This window comes from Triticum aestivum, chromosome 2B (assembly GCF_018294505.1).
Source record: "Triticum aestivum cultivar Chinese Spring chromosome 2B, IWGSC CS RefSeq v2.1, whole genome shotgun sequence".
Taxonomy (NCBI): Eukaryota; Viridiplantae; Streptophyta; class Magnoliopsida; order Poales; family Poaceae; genus Triticum; species Triticum aestivum.
The window spans coordinates 798955899-798980517 of record NC_057798.1 but is presented as its reverse complement, the minus strand read 5'-3'; the positions used below and the strand labels follow the sequence as shown (position 1 = coordinate 798980517).

The 24619-nt window shown below is 50.3% G+C and overlaps 1 protein-coding gene across 1 annotated transcript; it reads left to right on the top strand.

Annotated features, from left to right (window-relative positions):
* Window positions 1-20251: 20251 nt before the first annotated feature.
* LOC123042861 (probable LRR receptor-like serine/threonine-protein kinase At3g47570) lies at window positions 20252-23677 on the top strand. Its single transcript, XM_044465233.1, has 2 exons — window positions 20252-23156; window positions 23253-23677. The coding sequence occupies exons 1-2, from the start codon at window positions 20252-20254 to the stop codon at window positions 23675-23677; spliced, it is 3330 nt and encodes a 1109-aa protein (XP_044321168.1).
* Window positions 23678-24619: the final 942 nt, after the last annotated feature.

Below are 24619 nucleotides of genomic sequence, written 5' to 3'. Positions count from 1 at the left end.
ACAACTGCAACTGGGTAGGTAGGAGATTGCCAATCAGTTACATGTCCACCACTAGACTTGCAACTGCAAGCATTTATAACCTAACTGCAACTTAAATCTTTTTGATAGTCTAACTAATAAATAGTAATGGCAATGTGCACGTGTTATAAGACTAGTCCAAGAAGGATGGTTTAATAATATTGATGTTGTAATATGAAAGGGTATTGGTTCGTGATCATTGGTTACTAGAAATATGGGTATTAAAGCTTGTTATTAACTTCTCATCTAAGTGTTGGTCATAGCATGGTGGGGAGGTTTGAGCATTTTTATGTCTGAAATAAAACCATTGAGTGTCATTATAATCGGACGCGCACAATGGTTAACTCCGACAAACCAATTCCCTAGGGGCATGTAAACTTTCACAATAAGTATGTGAGTTCTGTTGGCACTACTAGAAATACCACTATTAATGGCGCACCTATTATGGCCATTAATGGCGCATCACTGGTGCGCCACTGACAGCACGCCATTAGTAATTTTTACTAATGGCGCACCAGCTGGTGCGCCATTAGTATCTGGTATACTAATGGCGCACCACCTGGTGCGCCATTAGTATATGCGAGGGTGCGCCATTAGTATGCCTCCCAGTTGGCATGTACACCCAGGTGCTTTGGCATACTAATGGCGCACCACCTCTGGATGCGCCATTAGTAACCGCAGCATACTAATGGCGCACTACCCGGTGATGCGCCATTATTATGCACTGTCATACTAATGGCGCACTGTCGTGTGATGCGCCATTAGTATGAATATTAGGTTTTTTTTTATTTTTTTATTTTCTGTTTTTGCACAGGTTACAAAATGTATAATTTGACAAAATATAGACAGCACACATCAACAATAGATTCATCAAATACAATAGAAGATTAGTCTTTGAATACAATTCATCATATTAGTCTCCGAATACAATTCATCATATTAGTCTCCGAATTAAAAAGACCGAACAAAGATAGAACATTATATTACAAGTCTCGAGACCGCGAGTAGCGAGTTTGTCTTCGCATTACAAGTCGATATCGATCATCTAAACTACCATCACATAGAAGAGAGCTGCGGTCATCACGATGAGCATCATCACGATGAAACTCGTCTTCATCCGGTTCCTCCAACGCTCCCTCCCCTCTCCCGCTAGATAGCGGGCGTATCTAGATTCGGCCTCGGCCCTAGTGGTGTACCCTTTGTAACTGTTACCGCTGAATCGGTGAACCTGTCTCCGACACTCCTCCCAGTCATCGTAGACTCCGGGAACCTTACCCTTGTACACGACATACGTCGGCATCACTATGCACTAGCCAAACGAAACGTTAGTACCAATTCACAGACAATACATAAGCAATATATAATTATGCAACAGAACGATCGGAAGAGAAAAGCAAGACATTAATAGCATCGATTACATCTAAGTTGAACGACTCTCAAAACCAAAGAGACATACTACAAGTTCATTAAAGTTTAATTACAACATGAGCCAATCGATGTTTCAGAACTAGACAACTCGACTCAAGGGACCGGAGCGTGGATGAAGCCGCCGTCTATCGTGGGAGTCATGAAAGAACGGGCGTTGTCATCCTGCATTTGTAGCATTGTGTCGATGTCACTGTTGGACGGTTGATTTCTGAGGTAGAACTGCCCCGAGGTACGAAGGACATCTTGATGGATGATTTCCGCAAACTCCGACTGGATGCGAAAGAATTCTTGTCGGAGGTCCGCGTCCTGGATTGCCGACACGCTCGCGGCCCAATCTTGGAGTTTACTCGGTAGCAGAAGTTGATGATGGTCCCGTACGATCGCCCGCATGTGATGGATGGCGTAGTAGGCACCCTTCTGACCGCCAGGCGGCTGCTTGACGCAGCAGAACGTCGTATTGTGGGAGAACACGTGCTTGCCGTACTTACGAATAGGCCTGGTGAAGGTGCCTCCAGATTGGGCGTAGCCGGGGAGAACATCATCAAGAACCTTCTTGACATTTGTGTAGTCTACGTTCGACTGACGGTCCGGGTCGAAATACGTGGCCATGGAATATTTGGGGCTTAGGAGGATGAGCGTGCAACGTGTGTCACTGCAGAAAACACGGAATGTTAAAAGAAAAACGATCGAAAAGTAAGAATTCATATGTTACGGGCCGGTTGAGGGGAGGACTTACTCGGGAAAGTAAGGCACGAGGAAGTTATCCTTATCTTGGTTTGCCAGAATGACGCCTTCGAGGTAAGAACTCGCGACTTGCCGGTCCCCAGCGCTGCCCAAGATCTTGGCACGCATGTAGAAGGGGTCGACTATCACGATGTCCGGGGTCTTGTCGCGAATGATCCGCATCTCCATACTCAGCGAAAATAGCCGAACGAAGGTGTAGTGCAGCGGATGAAGGTTAAACATAGCAAAGATGTCATCAAACCGCAGGACGATCGTACCCCCGATGTCGCCATCCACAAAGCCCTTGCCCTCTGGCACCTTGGCCACGAAAACCGGGTATGCCACATCCTTCTCTCTGAGACGCCGCTTCTCCAAAGAAAGAACACTGTCGTGCAGACTCCGCATAGCACCGGTTGCAGCATTGAGCATATTTGGTGGTAGCATCGCCCTACCCGCCATATGCACCCTCCTCGAGATATCCTGCGGTGAAGGTGGCCCGTCCTGAGCACGGATCGTACTCGGTGCCGGCTGGCTCGCACCCTTCTTAGTCTTTCTTTTGCGTGCCTTCTTCTTCTCCTGTAATGGGACCGAGTTCTGCTCACAGACCGCCTTCTTGAGTGTGTTGGGGCTGATAATATTTCGCACCTCGCCTATCTGAGGCTCGGTGAAGTCGGCAGCTGGAGGCGTCTCCTGAGACCTGAACGCCAGACGGCGCCTGTTGCAACTTGGCTTCTCCGCGGTACGAGCTAGATCGCACACGTCTTTTGTTGGGTTTGGTTTTTGAGAAGGAGGCCCCATGAAGTCGCCATCGTACCCATGCTCGGCAAAGTACTGATCGACGTTGCCAAATGTATCATCGTCGTCGTTGTCGTCGTTCTGATCCTGTGCCATATGCATGTTTGGATCCAGTGGCATAGGGATGTCCGGCACCGTTACGGCGGTCTTGCCATGGGGCCGACTTGGCGCCGGCACGACTGGCGGTGTTGTCTTTAGGGTGGTGTCCCCCGCCCCCAAACGAATCTGGCTCTTCGGCCAAAGCAGGGGCCAGCTCAGGCAGGCGCTGAGGGTCATCACGTCATCATCGTCGGCCCCGACGGGTCGAATCGGAGGTAACAAGTCGTCGCAGCCTGGCAGCACCCGAACCAGTTGAACCCTAAACAAGTTGGGTGGCATCTGGGTACCGTGGAACAAGGGGTTGCCCGGTTGAACGATTTTGCCCTTGGCGACATCGACCAACTCGTTGTTCACGAAGTGGAGGAGAGTGCACGGAACGTCGGCGGCGCCCTGCGAAAACATGTAGGGCGTCAGGGATGCCCAGTCAAAGGGATGCCCTGCACGGAACGTCGGCTGTTTGATACTTATTTTTTTATAAGACGGTGCGCGGGGTGCGGGGGGTCGGCGGCGGCGGTTGGGTAGGGGAATCGAGGGTGCGGTGGGTCGGCGGCGGCGGCCGGTGGACTTGGGGGGTGCTCGGCGCCGAGGGGGACCGGATCTGGCGAGGTGGGATAGCGGTCGAGATGGAGGGGGATCGAGGTGGGCTCCACAAATTTTTTTAGCATTTAAAAAGCTGTTTGATACTTATTTGTGTTTAAATATGTTCAAACTTGTTTAAATAATAACAGTAATATTTTTTTATAAGACAGTAGCATTTAAAAAGCTGTTTGATACTAATTTTTTTTATAAGACGGTGCGCGGGGTGCGGGGGGTCGGCGGCGGCGGTTGGGTAGGGGAATCGAGGGTGCGGGGGGTCGGCGGCGGTGGCCGGTGGACTGGGGGGTGCTCGGCGGCGAGGGGGGCCGGATCTGGCAAGGTGGGATAGCGATCGAGATGGAGGGGGATCGAGATCGAGTGTCCATGAAATTTAAAAATATTCATGATAGTTCAAAAAGTACCCATGAAATACAATCGAGAAATGAAGGCTACGATTTAAATACAATCGATCTTAGCTAGCTATCTGTTCACAATCTTCTTGCCCTTCTTTTTCGCAAATGGAGTTCTTCTGTGGAACGGACGTCCTTTAGGTAGGGTGGTCCTGCTTCTTCTTGTGGTGTATGCTGCTACTTCATCATCGTCGTCATGTTCGATCCTCGGGTCGCCGTACTTGTCGAAGTCTTGCTCATTGGCTACTCCATCCATTCTGATGATCTTCCTTTTGCCTCTCCTCACGACAACACGACTGGGCTTTGGCGGGTCGGTAATGAAGAAGCATTGGTCCACTTGGGAAGCCAGTACCCATGGCTCATTTTTCGCGGTGACGTTTGCGCCCGCGGTCTTGGATTTGGCTTCGGGTATAACCATGGTGGTGAAATACCGGTCTTCTTTTATGACGTTCTTGGCCCATCTGACACGGAACATCGGGACCTTCTCTCCAGCGTAGCTCAGCTCCCAGATCTCCTCGATCCTTCCGTAGTATCTGTCCTTGTCGTTACCGGTGTAGGATTCCATCGTTACCCCGGAGTTCTGATAACCATCGCTCTTCATGTCCTTGGCCTCGGTGTAGAATGTGTAGCCGTTGATATCGTACGCCTCATAGGTCATCAGGTTGTGCTCGGCGCCCTGTGACAAGGCGAATATGAGTTGTTCTTCCGCGGAAGAATCCTCATGTAAAGGGTACGACAGAAGCTTATGCTTGAACCAACGCGTGAAACATGAGTTGTGCTCTTTGAGTATATCTCCGTCCGTCCTCTGTTGGCCTCGGTCATTGTACGTCTTTTTAATAAAGGTTTTGTGCTCTACCAACCAAGGATCGACCACGTCTATGTGTTGTAGCGCGACTAGGTTTGCTCTTTCAAAGTCGGCGAGTCGACCCTCGAAGTCGACATGCATTTCGCGGCGACCCTCACGGTGACCCCATCCAGCGAGCCTGCCGAGGTGCCTGTTGACGGGCAGACCAACGGGGTTCTCGATGCCTAGATAATTCGTGCAGTAGGAGATGCACTCTTCGGTCAGAAAGCCCCTGGCTATGCTTCCTTCTGGACGTGACATGTTGCGAACGTATCCTTTGATGACACCATTCATCCTTTCGAACGGCATCATGCTGTGCAGGAACGTCGGCCCGAGTTGGATGATATCCTCCACTATATGGACCAGCAGATGCACCATAACGTCGAAGAATGCGGGCGGGAAGTACATCTCAAGCTCGCATAGTATCACCACGATCTCTTCCTGTAGCCTTCTGAGTTGCCTCACGCCAATCGACTTCCGAGAGATGACGTCGAAGAAGTTGCATAGGCCAAATAGCGTTTCACGGACGTGCGCGTCCATGATCCCACGGATTGCAACTGGAAGTATCTGCGTCATCAGCACGTGACAGTCGTGAGACTTCATCCCGCTGAACTTCTGCTTCGCTGGGTCTAGGTATCTGCTTATCTTCCCCGCGTAACCGTAAGGAAGTTTTACTCCTAGGAGGCAGGTGAAAAACTGCTCGATCTCCTCCTGACTTAGAGTGAAGCACGCGGGAGGGTAGTCATTTCCGGTCTTCTTGGCCTTTTTGCCTTTGCGACGACTTTCTGTGTCCTGCTTCGCCTCATCATCATCATCATCATCATCATCATCATCATCATCATCATCATCATCATATATAGCGTGAAGCTCCTGCCTGATGCCCATTGATTTCAAGTCTGCCCTTGCTTTCGGCCCATCTTTGGTCCTCTCTGGCATGTTGAGCAGGGTACCAAGCAGACTCTCGCACACGTTCTTCGTGATATGCATGACATCAAGGCTGTGAGGCACACGGTGGATCTTCCAGTACGGCAAGTCCCAGAAAACAGACCTCGTTTTCCATACCTTCAGCAGCGGCTCTGGCGCCTTTCGCTTCTTTCCCGGCTCTGGCGCCTTTTGCTTCTTTCCCGGCAGTGGGCAGTCTTTCCAATTTTTCAACAGCTTGTCTATTTCCTCGCCGCTCCTCGTACACGGGCGTTTTCGGGGTTCTGTTTCACCATCGAACAGATCCTTGCGTTTCCTCCACGGGTCATCGTCGCGAAGCCACCTTCGATGTCCCATGAACACGGTTTTCGAAGACCCGGGATCTCTATCTAGCTGGCGATACGTTGTGTCATCCATGCACCTTACGCATCCAGAAAATCCGTGGACTACCTGCCCCGCAAGATATCCGTAACCGAGATAGTCGTGCACCGTCGTGAGCAGTGCGGCTCTCATAGGGAAATATTCTTTCTCTGCGGCGTCCCACGTATTGGCTGGCGTTTTCCACAGCGTGTCAAGCTCCTCTTTCAGCAGCCCCAGATACAGATTGATGTCGTTCCCTGGTTGTTTCGGCCCTTCAATTAGCATACTCATGTGAATGTACTTCCTCTTCATGCACAACCAGGGGGGAAGGTTGTACATCCACACAAACACAGGCCAGGTGCTATGTGTGCTTCTCTGGCTGCCAAACGGATTGACTCCATCGGTGCTCGCGCCCAGCACGATGTTCCTTGGATCGTTCCCAAATTCTGGGTATTCGAAGTTCAATGCTTGCCACTGGCTCGCATCCTTAGGGTGACTCAGCATCTTGTCTTTTTTATCTATCTCCGGATCATTTGCGTCATCTTCTCGCTTCTTCTCCTCCCTATCCGCGTGCCAACGTAGGAGCTTTGCTACCTTAGGATCCGCGAAATACCGCTGCAGACGAGGAGTGATCGGAAAGTACCACACCACTTTTCGAGGAGCTTTCTTCCTCTTCTTGTATCGAGTGACACCGCACACCGGACATATTGTAGACTCCGCGTGCTCGTCCCGATAAATGATGCAATTGTTCATGCACACATGGTATTTCACGTGCGGTAAATCCAGAGGACACACGATTTTCTTCGCCTCCTCCAAACTGGTCGGGCACTTGTTCCCCTTGGGAAGACGTTCGTGCCAGAATGACATGTTCTCGTCGAAGCATGCGTCGGTCATTTTGTGTTTTACCTTCATCTCCAGGGCCATGAGCGTTACTTTCAGGCGGGTATCCTCGGGCCTGCATCCTTCATACAATGGAGTAACCGCGTCTAACTCAAGTTGATCCATCTTGGCTTTCTCTCGGGCGGCAGCTCTTGCGTTATCCGTCTGCTTGAGAAGCAGCTCTTGAATATGAGGGTCCTGCACCCAGCCCATCGATGGTCCAGCGTCGTCTGCTCCGCCGGCATCATCATCTTCATGATCATGCCCGTCGCCTGCTCCGGCATCTTCCTCATCATCATGTCCTGCATCTTCTACATGATGACTGTGTACAGCATCACAGTCGTGATCATCTCCTGGGGATTCTTCGTCTTCTCGCCCGCCCGAGCCGCGGTGGTTGTCTTGCTGCCCTTCCTCATTTCTTGCCCGGCCCGCATGGACGACTTCGTAGTCATCTTCATCACCTTGCCACCGATAGCCATCCATGAAACCACGCAACAGCAGGTGGTCCCGCACCTGCCCGGAATCCGGGTCCGCAATAAGGCTCTTCAGCTTGCATCTTCGACACGGACATCTTATCTCCGTCTCGTTCTTTTGAAGCATCTCGGCCTTCGCGGACCTCAAAAACCTATTCACGATGCCTTCGGTCATCGTGCGGACCATGGTCGCCTGCGGGGTAGAGCAAAACGATATTTTAGAACCAAACAAAAATTTGGCATGACCTTCCCTAAAAATAGGACCAAAAAGAATGCTTAATGCCAAAATTCTCGCCGAAACGGAAATGAATCAACATTCCGGCAAAATATTGGCAACTATCGCATATCAAATACCGGTACACCTCCAAACACAAACACATATGCAACACCACAAACATATGCAACACCACGAACATACATAGATCTAGCTAGGCCGTAAAAAGTGCATGTGCACATTGTTGTAAGGAGAACAACCTAAATATAGCTTCCCCCCTTACTTACCTATTAAAACAAGGTAATTTAACCACTTAATTTGAATGAATCTATGGTGGAAATGAGGTGAAAAAGAGGAGGCACCCGAGACAAGGAGGAGGTGGAGAGAATGAAGTGGGGAGAAAGTGAGTGTGTGGGTAGGAGAGGCTGTCCCAAATATCTTGTTGCTGCCCACTTACTAATGGCGCACCTCTTGCATGGTGCGCCATTAGTACTTACAACTACTAATGGCGCACTTGGGCAGGATACGCCATTAGTATGTTTGGATAGGCGCACTAGTTCAAAAAAAAATCTATACTAATGGCGCACCCACTGCCAGGTGCGCCATTAGTAGTTACAACTACTAATGGCGCACTTAGGCAGGATGCGCCATTAGTATGTTTGGATAGGCGCACTAGTTTAAAAAAAAGTTTCTATACTAATGGCGCACCTGCTGCCTAGTGCGCCATTAGTAGTTACAACTACTAATGGCGCACTTTGCCGGGATGCGCCATTAGTATGTTTGGACAGGCGCACTAGTTAAAAAAAAAATTTGATACTAATGGCGCACCCGTAGCATGGTGCGCCATTAGTTGTTTAAACTCTAATGGCGCATCAGATTGTGGTGCGCCATTAGTATATACTAATGGCGCACCATCTTTCTGGTGCGCCATTAGTGTCAATCCCATCTATAGCCATTTTCCTAGTAGTGTGGAAATATTCCCTAGGGCCAATAATATTAGTATTAACATATTCCGGTATTCATGATTATAGAGTTTATATTCTATGCTATAACTATGATCCTGCAATATGCGATTCAGTAGAAAACTCATATGCACGTGTCGAATGGTAAATGGTTAAATAAAAGCTTCCTAGTCTTGCCTCTAGGACTAGCTCAAGTGTTGTTGGTGATCACATTTTCGGATCTTAGGATATCGTTAAGTGTAGCGATAGTCCTAAAACAACATTGAGATTATGACGTTGGAAGAATGATCATATTGAATAGAACCAAACTTGTTTGTTGCGTAGTGGACTAACATCGTTCGTATTCAATTTTAATAACGTGTGATCTTGCTCCTTAGTCCATGAGAGTATCGTGGTCACTTCTTACCATACGGTGGGCTTTAGGGTTGCTCAAATGTCACGTGTAACACGATGATGATAACGACAACTTTCAGGCACATCAGAAAGTTTGACAAGTGGCCGAATTGCTCAAGAGTGAGATTTGCTCCTCCTACGATGGAGAGATATTTTTAAGGCCCTCTCGCTGTGATGGCATCGATCATCGTCTGGCAAGACATAGGTGACTTCGTCACGGGATGCCGGAACACGATAATGAGAAAGAAGAACAAAATCGGTAATAAGGATTTCAGTACAGTGAGCATGGCGATGACTTAGGAGGATACCGATGCATCCAGGGTTTTGTGAAATATCGCAAAGCAAACGGAACATCACATGATGACCGAAGGTTCACTCGAATATCATCTGTGTGCTCACAGGGACCGATACAGACGTCCACGGTCCCGCTGTCGGTCATTGAATGAATAGTTTTGTTCATGTCTGTGAGTTTACCGAACCTACCAGGTCGCAAGTTTAAGGAAATAACGATCTGCTGGTTGTTAGTAGGACGGGAGTCATGAGAATATATTTGTGGAATTATTTCATGGATATTCAGAATAGTTGCGAGAGGATCCGAAAGCGTTTCGGGGTCACCAGAAGGGTTTCGGTGAATATCAGGTATTACCGATATATTATATATAGGTGGAAAATGTTTCCGGAGATGTTAAAATATATATGAGTATGACTCCTACCGGGACCAGTGTGCCCGCCGTGGGAAGGAGAGGATAAGGGCGGCCGAGGCCCGCCTCGCTGCCGACATGGCGGCGATGGAGACGGCTGATGTGGCGGCGCGGGCGGCCGTAGAGGAGGAAGCCATCCGTGCCCACATTGTCAAGAAGCGGGAGCGGTGGAACAGGAGCGCCCTCGCCCGAGAGCAGAATCGGGCCGTCTGTGGCATGGCCGGACTGCCCCCCAAGGAGGAGAAGGAGGACACCGACGGATCGGACAGCTCCGGCGACGAGCAGATCCGAATCGATCTATACCGCGTCTTCGACCGCTACTTCCACAAAAAGGACGGCAAGTGAGCTAGAAGGGGCAAGGGTAGTCGTGGATGATCTTCGCCATAACTAGCATGTAGGTTGAACATGCCAAATTTTGGTAGTCCGATAGCATGTCTTGATGTAGTAGTCGGACGATGTATGTAATGCATCGTTCGCGTAGTTGCATGGATTTGTATGGATTTAAGGTTTGTTAATTGAGGTGTCCGATTGTGAGAATGGAAATTTTAGACGTGACCCGTCACTACCCGTGGACGTGCCCGAACGCGTCCGTGAGCGTTTGAGGGGCCAGATTTGCCAAGTCTAGTTGTAGATGGTCTAACCGCATAGAGGTGAACTTCGACAACATCGAGGTGATTGAGAATGGAGCTCGCTCTTTCTGTCTATCTGCGGCAGTTTTTGATGATACACTGCGTGATTTTTCGCATATTATTTTTGAGCAAACTTCTAGAGAGACTAATTGTATTGTCCATGGTTTAGTCAAACTAGATAGAAGTGAGATATGTGCCGGGTGATTTCATCCAGAGATTGGTTTTTTTAACACATTCGTAGAGATTGTTGATACTTTTCTAAAATACTCTTCTTAAATGATAAAGAATAGAAAAAAGACCGGCGTCTGGCTCGGTGTTTCTGTCCGGGCTCCGGCCGTCGCCACCGCCGCGGGCCACCTCTCCTCTCACTTCCAGCATCCCGGGCACTTTCATCCGCTTCGCAACCACTCCCACCCATTCCCCTCGTCCCTGAACCATGGTCCACTCCCACTCCAAGCGCGCAGGAGAGGAGAAGCCGGGTGCCTCCTCCGTCGGTCGCCTCCAGCCGGCGAGCGGCGCGGATCACGATGACGGCCCGGACCTGGGGCGCTTCTTCAGCGCGCGCCAAATGAGGCTCGTGTCTCTCAGAGCCATCAGTATCCAGGTATACATACCTATCTGCAAACCTCAATCACAGTGGGAATTTCACACAGTGGGATTCCGAATTGTGTAGTGACATCTGCAAACGCCGATGGAGGATTGCAATTTCACTTTCAGTTAAAAATACTCCTAATCATATGACCAACGCCCAACTGCAACTTGTGTATCTCAACTAGTTCATCCCACAGTTAAGTTTTTTGTGACCAAGTGTGAAAACACAGCAGTCATGACTAAAACCTGCTGAGCCTTGCGTTTCAGGATTTGGAAATCATGTAGGAGTATGTATGTATGTATGTATGTATGTATGTATGTATGTATGTATGTATGTAGTCATTGTTTTGGTTGCTCTTCTCTAGTCAGCAGGTCAAGATGAGCATTAATGATTTCCACTAACTCATCAAGAGATTGTTTTGGTGTCAAGGTCTTCCACCAAATCACCAACAAGTCAAGGTCTTTCCCCCGCAAAAAAGAAAAGAAAAAAAAGTCAAGGTCTTCCATAATTGGGCCAGGGCATCATCAAGTTTGGTCTGGAAGCTCTACTTAAGAAGATAATACTCTAGGATTTCTTCTTGATCATAATAAGCTCTTACCTGACTAGCCAGCACTGTCAAGTCGCTCCGGGTTAGTTGTTATTACTCCCACCGTCCCAAAATTCTTGTCTTAAATTTGTCTAGATACGGATGTACCTAATACTAAAACATGACTTGATACATTCGTATTTAGACAAATCTAAGACAAGAATTTTGGGACGCAGGGAGTGTTGAAACGTGATATCCTTGTATTTATTTCCGACTGATATTGTAGAGTTAGTTGGCTTGTCACGCAAGACACCTCTTGTATATAATGTAACCGACTCCGATGGAATACAATTGAGTTGCATCCTATAGTCTTCTACATGGTATCAGTTTACCGTGATCCTATCGCTTCCGCCACCCGTCGCCGCCGCGCCTAGCCCTAGCCGCCGCCGCGCCAACTCCTCCTGCTGCCGCCGCCGCGCCTAGCCCTAGCCGCCGCCGCGCCCACTCCTCCTGCCGCCGCCGCCGCGCCTAGCACTCGCCGCCGCCGCAGCCTCTACTCCCGCCGCACCCTCTCCTCCTGCCACCACCTCTCCCTCCCAAAACCCTAATCGCCGCCACCGCTCCTCTGTACCTACTGTAGCCGCCGCCGCTCTACCCCTCTCACCCAAAAACCCCAACCATCTCCATGGCCAAACCCTCTGCCTCCGACGCCGGCTCCTTCTCCGGCACCACGTTCGCCTCCGATCGCCTCAACGAGATCCACATCAAGGACCATGTTCCGGTCATCCTCAACCTCGACTCGCCGTCCTACAACGCATGGCGCACGTACTTTGCGCTATTGTTCCGCTCCTACCGTCTCATCGAGCACGTTGACGGGAGCGTCGACTACACCGACATGAAGGACGACGACGAGTGGCTCGCTGTGGACGCCTGCATCGTCAAGTGGCTCTTCCTCACCATCTCTCCCGGCCTCTTCAACATGGTGAACTCCCGTGATCCGTCGGCGTACACCATGTGGACACGGCTGTGCGATCTCTTCCTCGACAATCAACTCCAACGCCGTGTCTTCCTCCAAGGTGATTTTTTCACCATGCAGCAAAACGATCTTTCGATCGACGAGTACTGCACGCGGATGAAGGTTCTTGCAGACGAACTCCGCGATGTCGGCATGAACATCGACGACTCCGTCCTCCTCACCAACCTCCTTCGCGGCCTCCACCCCGACCTCGGCCAGTCCGCCGCCAACCTCTCCCTCCTCACGCCGACGTACGCCAAGGCGGTCACGTACCTTCTCATGGAGGAAAAGCGCCTTCGTCACGCGGCGCGGCAAGCTCCTCTCGCCGCCCTCCACGCCGGCACCACCAAGGGCATCCCCGCCCTCCCGCAGCCTCCTCGCGCCGCGGCTCCACCACCGCCCGCCGCCCCTTACCAGGGTCGCCAGAAGAGGCGGGGAGGTCGCGACGGCCGCGGCCGCAACGGCGGCACCTAGCCCCGCCAGGCGGCCCCACCCGCTCCTGCTCAGGCCGCGGCGCCCCCGCCCTGGCTCACGGGGTACAACCCCTGGACGGGGGTGGTGCACGCCTACTCGATGCCCCTTCCGCGGGCACCCGCTCCGGGCATACTTGGCCCTCGCCCGGGTCTTCATCAGGCTCTCCTGGCCGCGCCCGGAGGTCCTGGACTCGGCGGTTCTTCGGCGTACACCGGGGCCATGGCTCCCGGTGCTGCTTCGTCATCCTCCTACGGCGCTGCACTGACCGGCTACACCTACGACCCGGTGCTCCTAGCCGCCCTCCACGCCGCCCCTTCCCCAAGCAACTACTCTGGCGGTGGGGACTGGTACATGGACACAGGCGCCGCTGCTCATATGGCGTCCAACCCCGGTATCCTCTCTCGTGTCTCCCCGTACCCTCTGTCTTCTCGCATCGTCGTCGGTGATGGATCCACTCTTCCCATCACCCACCACGGTGCATCCTCCCTCCCTCTCTCATCATCTTCCCTCCCTCTCCATAACGTACTTGTGTCTCCATCCTTAATCAAAAATTTATGTTCTGTCCGCACTCTTACTCGTGAACATCCTGTTACTGTTGAGTTTGACAAACATGGTTTTTCTGTCAAGGATGCCCACTCCCGGAAGGTTCTGCACCGATGTGACTCCCCCGGCGATCTTTACCCGTGTGGCCAAACGACAAGCAGTGGTCCCGTCGCCCTCCACGCCGATGTGTCTCTCTGGCATGCTCGCCTTGGCCATCCCGGCGCCGACGCTCTTCATAAAATTTTGCAGACTTTTCCCTTTTCCTGTAATAAATCGGCAGCACACACTTGTCATGCCTGTCGCGTAGGAAAACACGTTCGTTTGCCGTTTTCAACTTCATCATCCATTGCTACTTTCCGTTTTGATGTTATTCATTGTGATGTGTGGACATCTCCCATACCTAGCAATTCGGGTTTATCATATTACCTTGTCATTTTGGATGATTTTTCTCACTTTACTTGGACCTTTCCGTTGCATCGCAAATCTGACGTCGCTTCCTCTCTTCATGCCTTTTACGCCTATGTTGCCACCCACTTTCACCGCACCATTGCTCACCTCCAAACCGACAACGGAAAGGAATTTGATAACCTCGCCATTCGCACTCTTTTATCCTCTCATGGCACAATTTTTCGTCTCACATGTCCATACACATCTCAGCAAAATGGTCGTGCCGAACGTGTTCTCCGCACTCTTAACGAGAGTGTTCGCGCCTTGCTCTTCCACGCACACATGCCGGCGAGGTTTTGGCCCGATGCCCTCGCTACAGCTACCCTTCTCCTTAACATCCGGCCTTGCAAACCTCGGTGGAACTACACCCCTCATCACCTCTTATTTGGGTCACCTCCATCATACGATGATCTTCATGTTTTCGGTTGCCTTTGTTATCCCAATATCACCGCCACGACACCGCACAAGCTTGCGCCTCGCTCTATCGCTTGTGTCTTTCTTGGCTACCAACCAAACACCAAAGGTTTCCGTTGCTACGACCCGGAGTCTCATCGTGTGATCGTGTCTCGGCACGTGTATTTTGATGAGGTTGTTTTTCCGTTTCAGCAGGCTGCATCGCGTCCCTCGCCATCTCTGGACGCCTCTCCTCGCAGGCCTCGTGGAGCCCTTGCGCTCCCACCGCCTCGCCGTTCGGGGGCGGCTGCGCCTTCGTCGCGTGCTGCCTCGCCGCCCTCGGCGTTCACCCTGCCGACTCGGGAGGAGTCGGCCTCCCCGGCCACGCCGGGCCCCCGCCTCTTGGCTCTGGAGGAGCCCGTCCCCCTGGCCTCGTTGGGTCGTCGCCCCCCGACTCTGGAGGAGTCGGGAGCCACCCCAGCCGGATCATCAGGGGCCTCGTCGGCTCAGGCGGAGCCGGGCTCTTCGGGCTCCTCTACGCCCACATCGCCGACCGAGCGTGCGCACTCCGGCTCCCTGTCGGCTCTGGAGGAGCCGACCCTCTCGGCCCCGTCGGCCGGGCCCTTGACACCCGTCACAGCGCCGGCTTCTTCTTCGTCATCTGAGCCGGTCGCTATGGTGCCTCGGCGTCGCGGTCCACGCCCGCCTCCTCCGCCACCTCACCATCATATGGTGACGCGTGCCAAGGCCGGTGTGCACCAGCCGAACCCGCGCTACCACAACCTCAGCGTCACGACCCTCTCTCCGGTTCCGCGATCGGTGCGTTCTGCGTTGAGTGATCCGCATTGGACCGCCGCTATGCGAGCTGAGTACGATGCTCTCGTCGCCAACCGGACCTGGACCCTTGTTCCTCGTCCTCCTGGAGCCAACATCATCTCGGGCAAGTGGGTTTTTCGTCACAAACTCCATCCGGATGGCTCACTGGATCGGTACAAGGCTCGCTGGGTTGTCTGAGGATTTGCACAACGTGCTGGCGTTGACTTCTCTGAGACTTTTTCTCCGGTCGTCAAACCCGCCACGATTCGTGTGGTGCTTCAGCTGGCTGCTTCTCGTCACTGGCCCGTCCATCAGCTCGACATCAACAATGCTTTTCTGTATGGCCATCTTCAGGAGCGAGTCCTCTGTCAGCAGCCGACTGGGTTCGTTGACCCTCAGCGGCCAGATGATGTTTGTCTGTTGTCCCGGTCCTTATATGGCCTCAAACAGGCTCCGCGCGCTTGGTACCAGCGCATCGCCAGTTTCCTTGGTCTTCTTGGGTTTCGCAGCACTACATCAGACACGTCCCTGTTCGTGCTGCATCGGTCTGATCATGTGGCTATGCTTCTACTCTATGTTGATGATATTGTCATCACTGCCTCCCGCACGGATCTTCTTCGCGACATCATTGGTCGCCTCGGTTCTGAGTTTCGACTGAAGGATCTCGGCGCATTGCACTTCTTCCTCGGCATTAATGTGCGACGTGATGACACTGGGTTCTTTCTGCATCAGGGACAGTATGCTCTTGATCTTCTGGACCGTGCCGGCATGACTGACTGCAAACCAGCCGCCACACCTGCTGAGGCCAAGCCAAAGCTCTCAGCCTCCGCCGGCCAGCCTGCCACCGACACTGCTCTTTATCGCAGTATTGTGGGCGCCCTTCAGTACCTCACGCTCACCAGACCAGACATTCAGTTCGCAGTCCAGCAAGTTTGCTTGCATATGCACTCGCCTCGTGATGTCCACTGGTCTTTGGTCAAGCGCATTCTTCGGTATATTCGTGGCACTCCGACCTACGGTCTTCGTCTCCGTGCATCCACCTCGACTGAGCTCCTCGCTTATACTGACGCGGATTGGGCTGGCTGTCCAGACACTCATCGCTCCACGTCTGGATATTGTGTCTTCTTCGGTGACTCCTTGGTCTCTTGGTCCTCTAAACGGCAGCCCACTGTTTCCCGTTCGAGTGCTGAGGCTGAGTACCGTGCTGTCGCCAATGTTGTTGCGGAGACTTGTTGGCTTCGTCATCTTCTTGGTGAACTTCGGATTTCTCTTCCGAAGGCTACTATGGTCTTCTGTGATAACGTATCAGCCACCTATCTCGCGGCTAATCCGGTGCAGCACAAGCGCACTAAACACATCGAACTCGATGTTCACTTTGTCCGCGAGAAGGTTCAGTTGGGTCAGCTCCGTGTACTTCATGTACCGACCACCCAACAGTTTGCCGATATCATGACCAAAGGATTGCCTACCGCTGCATTCCAGGAGTTCCGTTCCAGTCTTTGCATCGCCGACGCCGACGCCGACGCTTCGACTGCGGGGGGGTGTTGAAACGTGATATCCTTGTATTTATTTCCGACTGATTCTCCTCTTATCTCTAGCCTTGTATAGATTGATCTCTAGAGATATTGTAGAGTTAGTTGGCTTGTCATGCAAGACACCTCTTGTATATAATGTAACCGACTCCGATGGAATACAATTGAGTTGCATCCTATAGTCTTCTACAGGGAGTATTTGTGAACGAATTATTTGTAATTCCTTATAAAACAAATGTATGATTTGATTTCATATCATTGATAAGAGTGAAGTGCAAGAAACCACCACATTTGGGGCTTATCTTGCAGAAAACCACCTGGTCGCTAATCATTTGCAAAAATCACCGCGCATTCAGTAAACATTTTGCAAAAAGCACTGAACAGGTGATTTAGCCCGTTTAACCATTTTCTGACTAGTGGGGCCGGACTGTAAGGAGCTGATTTGGCAACAAATTGACATATACCTCCCTGGATCTTATAAAAGAAAAGCAATCAAGCCCCCCCTCCCCCACGGAGGGCATCTCCTTCCTCTCGCCGGGAAGAAGCAGGGCGGCGGCAGCTGGGCGGAGCTGCAGGCGAGGATCGGCAGCGCGGCGGCGGGATCCAGCCAGGAAGGGCCTGCAGGCAGCGGATCTGGCGGAACTGGAGGCGGCGTGACGAACTGAGAGGGGGCGACGGCCTCGGCTCCTGCAGCAAAACGACGGCGAGGCGGAGAAGTCAGCAGGGGCGCGACACAGCCTCGCGTACGTGCACCAGCCGCCGTCGGGGCTCGCGGGGTTCGGCCGCGGCGCGCCGTCCGTGCCCGCGCAGCTCGGGGTCACCAAGTTCTCCTACTGCCTCCTCTCCCGCCGCTTCGACGACGACGCCGCCATCAGCGGCGAGCTCGTCCTCGGCGCCTCCTCCGCCGGCGCCAGGCCGCCCTACTCGGTGTACTACTACACTAGTAGAAAACGGAGCTTTAAAACCGGTTTGTAAGGGCCTTTAGTGCCGGTTATGGAACCGGCACTAAAGTGTGGGCACTAAAGGCCCCCCCCCCCCTTTAGTACCGATTCGGCACGAACCGGCGCTAAAGTGCCACCACGTGGCGTGAGCTCGCGCCCTAGTATGGGGGACCTTTAGTACCAGTTGGTGTTACCAACCGGTACTCAAGATTTTTCTTTTTGAATTTTTTTTTGAAAATTTTGAAAAAAAATTGATTTTTTTTTCGATTTTTAATTTTTCTGAATTATTTGATGATTTAGTCTCTAATCACCTCTCTTAACTGCTCAAGTGTGGATCACTCATTACAAATCATCTAACTTCCCGACCGGTCACCCATCCCTCTCACTACTCCAGCCCAAGCACGCTTAACTTTCGGGTTCTGTTCTCCTTCGTTTTCAAGTCTGCACTTGTTGTTTTCCTGACAATAGTAAGATGTCAATCTTATTAACCCTCAGGAGTTTAGCTTGAGCATGAAGTCACACATTTCACCGTTTGAGTTTGAAACTATTATTCTAAAAAAACAGTAATTATTTAGTAACGCTAATATTTCTTGAATAAGTTTGACCATAGTTTGACCATAGTTTGACCAAAATTCAAAAAATTGAAATAATTATTTAGTAACACTAATATTCTTGAATAATTATGTAGTAACATTAATACTTCTTGAATAAGTAGTTTGACCAAATTTAACCAATTTTTTTAAAAAAAACTGAAATTTGACCATATCTTTTTTTCCTTTTCGAATTTGAGGATTCTAAAAAATTCCAAACAGGCCGTAGGCGATCTCCATCGGATGCGGATTTTCGTGCTGAATTTTTTGATATATTATACATTTTTTTCCGACATCGTATGCAAAAGTTATAGCCGTTTTACATTTTCCCTACACTTTTTGCAAAACATGTCCAAATTTAAGTTTTTAAATTTTCCTAAATAGTAGATATAGTAATATAACTACCTCTCGAAGGATTTTATTTTTTGAAGTTTTTATCATTTTCTTTTGATTTTTTCAAAACTGAAATGGCGATACAAGGGGGTAGAGTTTGAAAATTGGCCCCTTTAGTACCGGTTCGTGGCACGAACCGGTACTAAAGGCTTGTCCCCTTTAGTACCGGTTCGTGGCACGAACCGGTACTATAGGTTAGACCTTTAGTACCGGTTGGTAACACAAACCGGTACTAAAGGGGCTCGTGGGGACCCGGCCTGACGCCAGCCTGCCACTACCCCTTTAGTACCGGTTCGTGGCACGAACCGATACTAAAGACTCAACACGAATCAGTACTATTGATCGCAGCCACGAACCGGCACTATTGATCACATTAGTGCCGGTTTTTTTACAAACCGGCACTAATGTGCTTCACATTTGACCCTTTTTCTACTAGTGCTACCTGTCGCTGGCCGGCATCGTGGTGGGCGGGAAGAGCGTGGCGCTCCCGGCGCGGGCCTTCGCGCCCGTGTCCGGCGGCGGCGGGGGCGGCGCCATCATCGACTCAGGCACGACCTTCAGCTATCTGGACCCGACGGTGTTCAAGCCGGTGGCGGCGGCGATGGTGGCGGCGGTGAGGGGCAGGTACAACCTGTCCAAGGCCGTGGAGGACGCCCTGGGGCTGCGCCCCTGCTTCGCGCTCCCGGCGGGCGCCAAGACCATGGACCTCCCCGAGCTGTCCCTCTGCTTCAGCGGCACCGAGATGCGGCTCCCGATCGAGAACTACTTCCTGGCGGCGGGCATGGTCTAGGGGGTTGATTGATTTTTTTTAACATCTACTAGGGGTCTGTGTGTGATTATTTTGGGCCCCACCTGTCGGAAACGCCCTCAACCGCGCCAAATTACATGTTCAGTGCAATCTGCAACACTTTTACTGAATCCGCGGTGGCTTTTGCAAATGATTAGCGACCACGTTGTTTTCTGCAAGATAAGCCACAAATGTGGTGGTTTCTTGCAATTCACTCCATTGATAAACATGGCCTTGCCCTCAACTAACTCCAGCACTGCTTTGTTGCTTTTTCATTTCAGCTACATGGAATGGAACAAGCGTACTGCTTAGGCCATGTGTCTTGTATGCTGACAATATCCTTGCCGTGTAAACGACACGGTGGTTCAGTGAAAAGTTCAGGTGGGCTGTTTGTCCCCTGTAGGCCTTTGAATTCTTTTTGCCAAACAGATCAATCAAACAATCTCTTGATTGTTACCCTTCAAAGAAACTTTCGATTAGGCCACTCATTATGACCCGGAAACACCTACATCGTCACCGCTTAGTCAATCCACTAATCCTGGTTTCCAAGCACTAAATACCACTAACACCAACAGAGAGGCCACAGTTTACATCAACAAGCTTTATGCATCGAGTCACGGTCTTGCTTTTCTGACCAACCATTTTCAGTCAGTGGCTAGGACTAAACTCATGACTTCTTTTATTTGAGATGTACCATGGAAGAGCTCTATAAGTAGCAGGCATATAACACTCCACAAATTCCATGCTCTTAAATAGTGCGAGCTGCTAGCACTGTCCATGGCCATGGCATTTCCCCTCATGATACTCGCACTTCTCTTCCTATTGCCAATGACCGTGCTCGCTGCTCCTTCCCTTCCTAGCAACAATGGCACTGACCTCGCCGCGCTGCTCGAGTTCAAGGCTCAGCTCTCCGATCCTATTGGCATTCTTGGTCAGAACTGGACAACCGGCACATCCTTCTGCCACTGGGTTGGCGTCTCTTGCAGCCGGCATCGGCAGCGCGTTACCGCTCTGGTGCTGCCAGGCATGCCGCTCAAAGGGACGGTCTCCCCGCATCTTGGTAATCTCTCTTTCCTCCATGTCTTAAACCTCACCAACACAAACCTCACGGGCTCCATCCCACCTGATATTGGTAGATTGAGTCGTCCCGTTGTTCTTGATCTTGGCCTTAACGAATTGTCAGGTATAATCCCTCGTACCATAGCAAACCTCACAAAGCTAGAAGCCCTTGTTCTATTAAAGAATGCTCTCTCTGGGCAAATACCGAATGATCTGCACAGCTTGGGCAATCTTAGGAACATACAACTTGGGACAAACGACTTAAGTGGCCTAATACCAAATCAATTGTTCAACAACACGCCTTTGTTAGTTGTTCTTGGCTTAGGGAACAACAGCCTAACAGGTCCGATACCACCTGGTATTGCCTCGTGTCCCATGCTTGAGTACCTCAACTTGCAAGCAAATCAACTATCTGGTCCGGTACCTCTAATCATGTTCAACATGTCCAGATTACAGGTTATGAGCCTCGCGGGAAACTATTACTTGACAGGATCCTTCCCTAGCAACCAAAGCTTTAGTCTGCCGATGTTGCAAGAGTTTCATATTGGTGAAAACAATTTCACAGGTCAAATTCCACCAGGACTCGGATCATGCAAACACCTCCAAGAACTTACTCTGCCCGTGAACTCCTTTCTAGACTTCGTCCCAACATGGCTCGGTGAATTGCCACTTCTCACTTTCCTTAGTATAGGTGGAAATGACCTTGTAGGTTCGATTCCAAGTGAGCTTGATAATCTTACTATGCTCAGTATACTTGACCTTTCATCTTGCAGCCTAAGCGGAAAGATTCCTCACAAATTAGGACAAATGAGTCAACTCACGCATTTAGATCTTTCACATAATCAACTAGCAGGGTCATTTCCAGCTTTTTTTGGTAACCTATCCAAATTGTCTACACTAAAACTAGCATCGAACCAGTTAACTAGACCAATCCCAAAAACTATTGGGAACCTCAAAGCCCTTGAGATGCTCGCTTTCGGAAGCAATCCTCTTGAGGGAACACTTGATTTCTTGGACACTTTATCCAACTGCATACAACTCCGAACACTAGAAATAGATAACTGTTCTTTCACCGGGGTCATTCCCGATCACGTTGGAAACCTCTCTAGATACTTGACATACTTTGATGCAGACAGAAACCATTTAACTGGTGGTTTTCCAGCATCAATCACAAATCTAAGTGATCTGACAGTAATAAGCTTGTGTTACAACCAACTAACAGGCATAATCCCTAAATCCATTGCACTGTTGCAGAATCTCGAGGTACTTGACCTAACTGCGAATACCCTGTCTGGCCCAATCCCATCTCAAATTGGTAATCTGACAAGATTGCACATATTATCTCTCCAAGAAAATAATTTTTCTGGTGCCATACCAAATGGTGTTGGTAACTTAGGTATGCTAGAAATCATTTCCCTAGCACATAATGACTTGTTTTCGACCATACCTGAAAGTTTATTCCACCTCAGTAACCTTCGCCAATTATTTCTATCAAACAACTCCTTTACCGGTGGATTGTACCCGGATCTTGGTTCCATGGAAGCAATAGACACGGTAGATATATCTGCCAACAACTTGGTTTGTAGCCTCCCAACTTCATTTGGACAGCATGATCTGTTAAGGTACCTTGATCTATCACACAACGAGCTGCAAGGTCCAATCCCAGACTCTTTCAAAAACTTAATCATCCTAGAGGCATTGGACCTATCTTTGAACAACTTGTCTGGCACTATCCCAAAGTATTTTTCCAACTTTACTTCTCTGACTAGCTTGAACCTCTCATTCAACAAATTCCAAGGTGAGATACCAGATGAAGGTATTTTCTCAAACATCAGTGCACAATCCTTGATGGGAAATACTGGATTGTGTGGCGCCCCACATCTTGGATTTTCGCCATGCCTTGGCCATTCTCACCCAACCAACAAACACTTGCTAAGATTTGTGCTCCCAACTGTCATAATAGCAGTCGGAGTTATAGCAATTTTCTTATGCCTAATGTTCAGAAAGAAAAATAAGCATCAACTGACTGTTCTGACTTCTATTACCATGCCTGATCCGATCAGCCATAGGCTAGTATCCTACCATGAGATTGCCCGTGCCACTGAAAATTTCAACGTGGACAACCTACTTGGAGTTGGAAGTTTTGGCAAAGTTTTCAAGGGCAAACTGGACGATGGTTTGGTGGTCGCGATAAAAGTGCTCAACATGCAATTCGAGCAGGCTGTGAGGAGCTTTGATGCTGAATGTCAAGTGTTGCGGATGGCTCGGCATCGCAACTTGATACAGATACTGAATACCTGTTCCAACTTGGATTTCAGAGCTCTGCTGCTCCAGTACATGCCCAATGGTAGCTTGGAGACACACTTGCACTATGGAAATAGTGAACCACTAGGATTCATCAAGAGACTGGACATTATGCTTGGCGTGTCGGAGGCAATGGAGTATCTACATCATCATCACGGTCAAGTTGTCCTACACTGTGACCTGAAGCCTAGCAATGTGTTATTTGATGAGGACATGACGGTGCATGTCGCTGACTTTGGCATTGCGAAGTTACTTCTTGGCGATGACAACTCCATGATCTCAGCGAGTATGCCAGGGACAATTGGTTATATGGCCCCAGGTAGGCACATGCCACGACCATGCTCTTACAATTTATTTGGCAAGCCATCATCTATTAATTTGGTTAGCTAAATCTGCTGATTTTTTTCTTGAGCAGAGCTTGCATACATGGGGAAGGCATCACGGAAGAGCGACGTGTTCAGCTTCGGGATCATGCTGCTCGAAGTCTTCACCGGGAAGAGGCCCACGGACCCCATATTCGTTGGCGATTCTAGCCTCAGACAATGGGTTTCCCGAGCATTTCCAGCAAGACTTGTCGACGTTGTTGACAATAAGCTGCTGCAGCTTGAAGAGATAAGCAGTCATGGCTTTCATCACCAGACTAATGCTCCGCCATTGGAATTGCCTTCCACTGCCTCCAACACTAGCTTTCTCGTGTCGACATTCAAGCTAGGTCTAGAGTGCTCGACCGACTCTCCGGACCAGAGGGTGAGCATGAGCGACGTGGTCGGAAGGCTGAAGAACATCAAGAAGGATTGCTCTGCTTCTATTGCAGCGAATCAAGGGGCTCCGCGGTATTAGCAGTGGCGGAGGCAGAAATAATTTCCAGGTGTGGTGAAGTTTATGAATGAAAAAAAAGCATGTACAACTCAACTATGGAAGAGCTCACTAGAATATTAGATAAATATTACTTGGTGTTCAACAAATACAACCAAAATCCAACATTTAAGTGTGGGCACTCTACATACCTCATTCGATGAAGATTACATGGATGATTGATTGTCAATGTATCATCTATATTAACTAGACTGGCATAAAGATGACCTATAAAACATAAAAACCATAGATAAATCATGAATTAATAACTGGTAGGATATAATGATAGAAACCACATTATGCAAGTGAAGATAGTTAGAAAGAATACATGCCCAACGAAGGTTTACTTTCATTAAGTAGACTGTGGCTCAGGGTGGACACGGTCCGGGCCGGTCCGGGCCCTGCCCGAGCCGCTGTTTTGACCGGCCGCCGGCGAGCCGGGCCGGACCGGACCGACCAGCTGGGCGGTCTTGATTTCAGGGACCGGACCGCCGGGGCTCAAGCCCGGGCCGGACCGAGAGGACCGGCCGTGGTCACCACCGTTGAGGGTAGAGCACGGACGGTGGCTTGCCGGACGGACCAGGAAGAGGGACAGGGGACTCCGAGGTCGAGATCGGCGATGATGCACATCGGCAGAGACGACATGTGGCGGCGCGCACGACTGTTAGCCATGAACCTGTGCATTTTCTTCCTTAGGCTTTGTTCGGTTAATCCTCTCCCTAAGAGGATTGGAGGGGATTTGCAAGGATTGGTTCATACTTTGACTTAGAAGAGGTTCAAATCCCCCTTAAACCCCTTCAATCCATTCGGATTCACACGCAACCGAACAAGGCCTTAGCAGTTTTTTCTCTTGCATGCAAGTAATGTAATGGGTGCATGAGCCCACGATTGGCTGTCTGCGGGCCTTGCCGTGATTATTGGAACAAA